The 9,160-nt window shown below is 42.0% G+C and overlaps 1 protein-coding gene across 10 annotated transcripts in view; it reads right to left on the reverse strand.

Moving 5' to 3' along the window:
• Positions 1 to 9,160, reverse strand: part of sdccag8 (SHH signaling and ciliogenesis regulator sdccag8) — a 414,689-nt gene that overhangs the window by 82,507 nt on the left and 323,022 nt on the right. For all 10 annotated transcript variants that reach the window (XM_085979869.1, XM_085979861.1, XM_085979875.1 and 7 more), the window contains one exon: positions 2,843 to 2,974. In XM_085979869.1, coding sequence (XP_085835995.1) covers positions 2,843 to 2,974 — 132 coding nt within the window. Of the gene's footprint in view, positions 1 to 2,842; positions 2,975 to 9,160 lie in introns of those variants that run through there.

The following is a 9,160-nucleotide window of genomic DNA, read 5'->3' on the forward strand; positions in this document are numbered from 1 at the left end:
GTCATTGATGAAGCAATTAAAGATGGTTGGGCCTAGGACACTGCCCTGAGGAACTCCTGCAGCGATGTCCTGGGACTGTGATGATTGACCTCCAACCACCACAACCATCTTCCTTTGTGCTAGGTATGACTCCAGCCAGTGGAGAGTTTTCCCCCCGATTCCCACGGACTTCAGTTTTACTGGGGCTCCTTGATGCCACACTCGGTCAATGCTGCCTTGATGTCTAGGGCAGTCACTCTCACCTCACCTCTGGAATTCATCTCCTTTGTCCATGTTTGGACCAAGGCTGTAATGAGGTCTGGAGCCGAGTGCTCCTGGCGGAACCCAAACTGGACATCAGTGAGCAGGTTATTGGCACTGTCGATGACACCTTCCATCACTTTGCTGATGATTGAGAGTAGACTGATGGGGGGTAATTGGTTGGATTGGATTTGTCCTGCTTTTTGTGGACAGGACATACCTGGGCAGTTTTCCACATCGTCAGTGTTACAGCTGTACTGGAACATCTTGGGTAGAGGCGCGGCTAGTTCTGGAGCACAAGTCTTCAGATGGAAGCTTTTAGACCACTTTTGCAGCGGTCAAGTAATCAGAAAATTCAATGCTGAATCTACTCATGACCTGCTGAGCTGACGTGATCCCCGAGCAGCATATAATCCGTGGGGAACTCGTAAAATTGAAAGGTATGCTTAAAATAGTATTTAAGTGTCTCTTAATCTCTTAATGATCTGAATTGCCTCCCCCGCCGCTTGTTGTCGGGTCTGTTCAGTGCTGACAGACCCGACATCTGGGAAACTAGCATGGAAGTGGGTTGACAGCGGGATCCCTACTCGCTGTCAAAAAAATTAATTTTCCCACCCGACCCACCACCGATCGCGCTCGCTGACTCCCCGAAAAATTCCCCCCCAAGCCTTCTGAAGTGCTTCCACTGACACATAAGGGTAATGCTAAGACAGAAAAAAGGAAACAGATGGTCTGATTACACAGCGTACTGACTGACCTATCAAGGTACTGCTAATAGGACATAGCTTTGTAAGCACTGCTTCCCAACACACAAAGTTCCTAATTTTCACTGGACCTTCAGTCTAAGTGCTTCTCCACAAGGAGGTGGAGGAAAACTAGAAATCACCCAAGTAGTTCTCAGGCATCAAGTAAAGACCAAAGAGGGACAGTGGTCGCAGTCCAGGAGCAAGTCATTGCCCAAGCCCCCGCAATCAGAGAATTGCAAGTACAACAACAACAACAACTTTCATTTATGTAACAACTTTAACGTAATAAAGCATCCCATGGCACTTCACAGGAGTGTAGGCAGACAAAAAAATGACATGGAGCCAAAGAAAGAGACATTAAGACAGGTGACCAAATGCTGCACAAAATAGAAACTAATTAAAATATTAAACACTTTAGTAGTGAAGCGGTTATCTCAACACTGATACATTATCTAGCATTGTTCCCTTTATAGATGCTGGATCCAGTAAAGTGGCAGATGTAACATTTATTGCAGATGTGAAGAGTGGACAGCTTGCAGCGAACAGCTTAAGTAAACATGACAACACATTTATGCTTTGCTCTTTGTTAATTTCTTATTGAAATTTTTAATTTTTAAATAATTCATATCAGATTTGAAAAGTGTGGGTGTATTCTAATCAATCTAAACAAAACGCTTACAATAGAGTCGATTATCATATCCCTAATTGGGGTGCAGCTGAATCCTGATTAATGAATCATAAGTTTGCCAAGAAATGTTACATTTGGATCAGAGGTATGTGTAAAGATTTCTATAGACTGTTTATAAGAAAAACAACCAGCTCATAATACTTGAATCTCGGTCAACTTATCCTACTCCTGAATTTGAATGAAAACACTTTGCCCTATAACATACCTTTCCACAACCGATTTTCAGTATGGAAAGGGTGGCTTTAAATCTGTAAGAATGGCAATACTCAATGTGCAGATAACTGAAAATTCAGAAAATCAGATTTGCTAAGTAAAGATTGTTAACTGGGTGATCAATGTCAGCGATCATTGGCTTACGAAAAATTGAGTTGCAGCTGACCACATAAGCAAGTATCACGGAGCAAGTACATTATATCCAGCATGACAGAAGTGATAGGCTTACTTTTGTCAACCACAGGTCCCTAATGTGTGTTCTGTTTATGCAACAGGATTGAGTTTAATAAAAAAAAAGAATCTTTTACAGGCAGACTTACTACTGCTGTTGTAGTGAGAGGCTGTACAGCAACAGCATGACACTAAATGAAGGAGGTCCAAAATCGACAAAAGTACATTGAGAAGCAATTAAGCTCTCTAAATATATCTTCTTTTCTTAAGTAAACCCATTTAAAAGAAACAAAACACATACTAGAAAAGTTAAGCCACTCCTGTTCCAACATTTCCAATGGAGACTGATTGGAAGCATGAACTGTAGTCACCACCAATATGTAATGCCTATGGCATTTTGCTGACTGTAGTTTTCAAATTTTATTCTTTAGGACGTCAGATTTAAAAAAACAGATAATCAGAGATTATTTAAATAATGTGATAAGGATTGTACTTCTAAGGGTTATACCTTGACCAAAAATGATACATAATAAAAGTGATTAAGTATAATAGGGTTCCATGCTTTGATCAGGTATTCATTTATCTGGAAGTCAAAAGTGTTTTTAGGATGTTTCTCTTTGTAGTTTCAAAATAAAATTCACCTGAACATAACTACACTGAACACAGTAGTGTTCTGTTCCACTGCTCTATGAATTCATTGTTTACATTCAACTCAAAATAGAGAAAATGCTGGTGAAGAAATTCAGGATAACAACACTCAACATAGTGTGGGAATGCTACATACCTCTGTTTCATTCGCTCATGCATCGTTCCATGCTGGATACATTGGTTTTCCATTTCATCATTTCTTGCTTGCAGTTTCTCCAATCTTTCCTGTAAATACTCTTTTTCCTGGCAAAGTTGACCAACCTCCGATCTGGAATATATAATTTTACAGATGAGAATAGCTGAGGGAAAATCAGGGAAGACCAAATGCAATAAAGAAACACTGAATGAGAAAAACAACAATAATGCCTCTCTGTGTGTAAATGTATTGTCGTGGGAAGGGGTAAGGAAGAGGAATGAGAAGATAACATTTTATTTTTTGCAAAATGTCCAACTCCGAAACAGCACTAACTAAAGTCACAAATAACATTCTCTGTGACTGTGACGGTAGTGCATTATCCCTTCATGTTCGACCACACTATCCTGAGATGATAATAGCTTTCCTCGACTTCAAGGCAGCATTTGACCAAGTATGGCATTAAGGAGCTGTTGCAAAACTGAACTCAATGGGGATCTATGGAAAACCCTCTGGAGTCATACCTGAAGGTGGCTGTGGTTGTTGGAGGCCTATCATCACAGTCCCAGGCCATCACTGCAAGGCTTCCTCAGAACAGTGTCCTTGGCCCAATCATCTTCAGCTGCTACATCAATGACCTTTGCTCCATCATAAGGTCAGGAGTGCATCTGTTTGCTGATGATTCTACAGTGATCAGTTCCATTTACAGCTGCAATTGTGGATCAGCCTATTACAGCCTACAGCACGATAGCATCCAGGCTTGGGCTGACAATTGCAGGTAACATTAGTGTCACATGAGTGCAGCCAATGACAATTCCAACAAGAGGAGACCTAACCACCTCTCCTGATCTTCAATGGTACAATCATCACCTCGTCCTTTCCCATCAACATCACCACCAACTAGAAGCTTTCCTGGACCAGTCATATCAACACTGTGGCTACAAAATCAGGGCATAGGCTAGGTATTCTGTTGCAAGAGGCTAGCTTTCTGACCTCTCAATGTCTCCCCACCATCTACAGGAAACGTTGGTTTATCCGGAGGTTAACTGTCCGGAATGCTCGATCCACCGGCAAAATTCAGGAGTCGGTTCAGTAAGTTTTTTTTCTTTTCGTTGCTTTTTTTTCACCAGTCAGGCTCTGCAACGTCTAGCTGAAGCTGTTGCTAAGCTACAGAGACGCTTGCAAGGTACGGCCGACTGTTTAGAAGCTAAGCAACAGGGTTTGTTGCCAGATACGGAGCTCCGTATGTTTCAACATTAGCGCTGGTTTGTCCGGCAGTTTTGATGGGACGACAACAGCTCGGTCTCGTCGGTGCCGGATATCACAAAGTTTCCTGTACAAGGCTCAAGTCAGGAGTGTGATTGAATATTCACCAATCACCTGGCTAGGTGAGCCCAACAACATTCAAGAAGCTTGACACCATCCAGGGCAAGGAAGTGCATTTGATCGGTACCCCTGAACTCGATATTTATACTCTGCATTAAAGGTGCACTGTGGCTAGAGTATGTAGTACCTACAAGATGCAGTGCATCAACTTGCCAAGCTTACTTCGATAGCCATCACATGCAAGTTCCCCTCTAAGTCATACACCATCCTTCATTGTTGTCAAGTCAAAATCCTGCAATGCCAATACCCAACAGCATCTTGGAAGCACTATCACCACAAGAACCGCAGTCATCTAAGGAGAAGGCCCACCACCACCTTCTGAATACAATTTGAAATGGGCAATAAATACAGCCTCTGTATTTATTATAATCACTTTTGTATGGTAGTTGTAATTTATACTCTTGCCAACTGGAGTATCTGGCTCGTTAACACTTTGAAAGTTTCAGACAGAATCACTCTTAAGATTGCCAAAAGCCTCTTGCCTGTTTGAAAGCCGCAGATTGACTCAAAGATTTTAAAAAGAGGCAAGCTGATAAAAGAGTAACCAAATTGAACAGGCAGAATTTGACATAACTATCTGTTCAATTCAAAAAGCTGCCAATCATACACATATCTGAACTATTCATACAGCATGTTTGGGTTTGAATTGCGTGACTTGGACTTCTCCCTCAACAAAACTGCTGTCGGAGGAATGCCCCAAGGATTGCTTTATGGGTCCTCAAAGTGGAGTCAGTAATCAGTCTGAATGCTTGGAAAGGAAAGGGCGAGAGAGAGAGAGAAAAGTTACAGAAGTTTAAATTGTGCAATTATACCAGCTGGATGCAAGTGTGCAACTTAAGATGTACAAATTTTCCTGAGATCAAGGAAGGTGAGAATTAAACCAGATAGTCCAGTTACAGCTACCAACAGAGAAGGCGAATTTACCCAGGAGCAGAGGATCCAGGAGGAATGAATAGCACCTCTACAGATGGAGGTTCATCACCCTGACGCCTCAGAAGACTAACACCATCCTTCCAGAGGAAGACGAGGAAACCAGTTCATCCACAGCAGCTTGTGAGGTTGTATAAGTTCTGCAAATATTTCTAACTACAAGCATATAGACTTTAATCTATTCAATAGACTGGCTATCAAATGCTGCTAATTTGTCAGATATCTAAGGAGTATAATCCTAAATTAATCTCAATTTATATCAATCTCAGACACGAATCTCAACTGTAAATTTATATGCAGAAAATAGTTACTGCTGAATTATTCTGACAGAATTGAACTGCTTTTGTAACTTATTTATTTCATCAATTAACCCTATCTACTAATTATTTTCAGATTCAATGTTTATGTTCAAGTGCTACTAACTATGATTCTAAGGTTAATAAACAATTGTTAGTTTATGACTTTGTTAGCTAACTTCTTTGATAAGAAAGGATTAATTTGTTCACTCAGTTGCTTGTATGAAATTGATGGGAAGTTGGCAGTGTAAACGCTATATAATTCAAACTGGTTGATATAAGACAATTCGGTGAGCCAAGTTTAGGCATCATTAACTCCTAGGCATAAACTAGGTGGTAACCCCGACAGTTGCTAGATGAAGAGTTAAGATGAAGGGTTAAGGATTTGTCTGGTGCCTTTGATAAATATTCCTGTTAGGGTATTGATTCTATTGTTCCTACACTGCGCAGCAATAACTGATAAGTCCTTGCAACACTGGGAAATGATTCTGTAAGTGCAGCTGGTTTTTATTTCTTTCTGTACTGTGACAGAATTAAAGGAGGCAATACCAAGCTGAAGAAAGAAAGACTTGCATTTACATAGCATTTTTCACGACCTCAGGACTTCCCAAAGCACTTTACAGCCAATTAAATATTTCCTCCCTTCCCCCTTGGATTTGGATCCCCAACCAGTGCTTTCACCTACTGTGTCTAAGAGACCACCTCACATACTATCCTCTCAGCTGGCCAACAGGAGGTGCATTTACAATCTACATTAATGACTTGGATGAAGGGACCGAGTGTAATATAGCCAAGTTTGCAGATGATACAAAGATGGGTGGTAAAGCAAGTTGTGCAGAGGACTCAAAGAATCTGCAAAGGAATATAGACAGGCTAAGTGAGTGGGTAAACATTTGGCAGATGGAATATAATGTGGGAAAGTGCGAGGTTATCCACTTTGGCAGGAAAAATAAAAAAGCGAATTATTATTTAAATGGAGAGATTACAAAATGCTACAGTTCAGAGGGACCTGGGCGTCCTCGTGCATGAAACACAAAAAGTTAGCATGCAGGTACAGCAAGTAATCAAAGGCAAATGGAATGTTGGCCTTTATTGCAAGGGGGGTTGGAGTATAAAAGCAGGCTACAATTGTAGAGGGTATTGGTGAGACCACACCTTGACTACTGCGTACAGTTTTGGTCTCCTTATTTAAGGAGGGGTATACTTGCATTGGAGGCAGTTCAGAGACGATTCACTCGGTTGATTCCTGAGATGAGGGGGTTGACTTATGAAGAAAGGTTGAGCAGGCTGGGCCTATACTCATTGGAATTTAGAAGAATGAGAGGTGATTTTATTGAAACATATAAGATACTGAGGAGGCTGGACAAGGTGGATGCAGAGAGGAGGTTTTCCCTCGTGGGGAAATCTAGAACTCGGGGGCATAGTTTCAGAATAAAGGGTCGCCCTTTTAGAACTGAGATGAGGAGGAATTTCTTCTCTCAGAGGGTCGTAAATCTGTGGAATTCTCTGCCTCAGAGAGCCGTGGAAGCTGGGTCATAGAAACATAGAAGATAGGAGCAGGAGTAGGCCATTCGGCCCCTCGAGCCTGCTCCACCATTCAATGCGATCATGGCTGATCATTCAAATTCAGTACCCGGTCCCTGCTTTCTCCCCATACCCCTTGATCCCTTTAGCCTTGAGAAATATATCCAACTCCTTCTTGAATATATTTAATGAATTGGCCTCTACTGCCTTCTGTGGTAGAGAATTCCACAGGTTCACCACTCTCTGGGTGAAGAAATTCCTCCTAATTTCTGTCCTAAATGGCCTACCTTATCCTTAGACTGTGACCCCTGATTCTGGACTCCCCGACCATCGGGAACATTCTTCCTGCATCTAGTCTGTCCAGTCCTGTCAGGATTTTATAAGTTTCAATGAGATCCCCTCTCATTCTTCTAAACTCCAGCGAGTACAAGCCCAATCGACCCAATCTCTCCTCATACGTCATTCCTGCCATCCCAGGTATCAGCCTGGTGAATCTTCACTGAACTCCTTCCATGTCAAGAACATCCTTCCTCAGATAAGGCGACCAAAACTGCACACAATACTCAAGATGTGGTCTCACCGAGGCCCTGTACAACTGCAGCAAGACATCCTTGTTCCTGTACTCAAACCCTCTCACTACAAAGGCCAATATACCATTTGCCTTCTTAACCGCCTGCTGCACCTGCATGCTTACCTTCAGCGACTGGTGCACAAGGACACCCAGGTCTCGTTGCACTTCTCCTTCTCCCAATCTATTGCCGTTCAGATAATAATCTGCCTTCCTGTTTTTGCTACCAAAGTGGATAACCTCACATTTATCCATGTTATATTGCATCTGCCATGCTTCTGCCCAATCACCCAACCTGTCCAAATCATCCTGGAGTGTCTCGGCATCCTCCTCACAGCACACACGCCCACCCAGCTTTGTGTCGTCTGCAAATTTGGAGAGATTACATCTAGTTCCCTTGTCTAGATCATTAATATATATTGTGAATAGCTGGGGTCCAAGGACCGATCCCTGCGGTACCCCACTAGTCACTGCCTGCCACTCGGAAAAAGAGCCGTTTATTCCAACTCTTTGCTTTCTGTCTGCCAACCAGTTCTCTATCCAAGTCAGTACCTTGCCCCCAATCCCATGTGCCTTAACTTTACATGCTAATCTCTTATGCGGGACCTTATCGAAAGCCTTCTGAAAGTCCAAATACACCACATCCACTGGTTCTCCCTTATCTATTTTACCAGTTACATCCTCAAAAAATTCCAGTAGATTAGTCGAGCACGATTTACCCTTTGTAAATCCATGTTGACTTTGTCTGATCCTGGACTCTAGCATTTTCCCCACTACCGATGTCAGGCTTACCGGTCTGTAATTCCCCGTTTTCTCTCTACCACCTTTTTTGAATAGTGGGGTAACATTAGCTACCCTCCAATCCATGGGTACTGTTCCAGATTCCATCGAATGTTGGGTCATTAAAGACATTTAAGGTGGAGATAGACAGATTTTTGCAAGATAAGGAAGTGAAGGGTTATGGGGAGCGGGCGGGAAGTGGCTTTGAGCCCAAGATCAGCCGTGATCTTATTGAATGGCGGTGCAGGCTCGAGGGGCCAAGTGGCCTATTTCTGCTCCTATTTCTTATGTTCTTATGACAGTGTCCTAGTAAAGACTCTGCATCTGATTTTATCCCCCCCCCCACATCTGCCGATAAATACATAGCTTTTGTTCGGCAGGCCGCCATACATGGGTGAAACTGGAAATTTAGCCAAGTGTAGATTCAAACCTGAACTTCCCTACTTTTACCAGATGTAAAGATCAGTTCTGCATTATAATCATCCAATCTTTTAATGCTCACAAAAAGGAAGCATGAATAAAAATGATAGAAATTCCAATGTAAACAATAAGCTGATAACATTTCAACATGTTGCAGAATAGAAGTGAGAAAATGACTGATAATGAAGTGATATCCAACTGCAACACCCCCAATATCCTGACTCTGCTACCTTACCTAGTGGATTATTCTAAATGCTTGTCACTCTGAATTAAGATTTTTTCCTTCTGATATATCCACTTTAAATTAACTTTTCACTAGGTTAAATTTATATTCTTTGGTCCTACTGACCTGGCATACCTTGAAATAGTATTCTGGGATCTCCTTATGTATAACATGTTGTATACTTTGATGGTGTG

This window comes from Somniosus microcephalus, chromosome 3 (assembly GCF_052327205.1).
Source record: "Somniosus microcephalus isolate GS21.2 chromosome 3, FLI_Smic_1.0, whole genome shotgun sequence".
NCBI classification, from domain to species: Eukaryota; Metazoa; Chordata; class Chondrichthyes; order Squaliformes; family Somniosidae; genus Somniosus; species Somniosus microcephalus.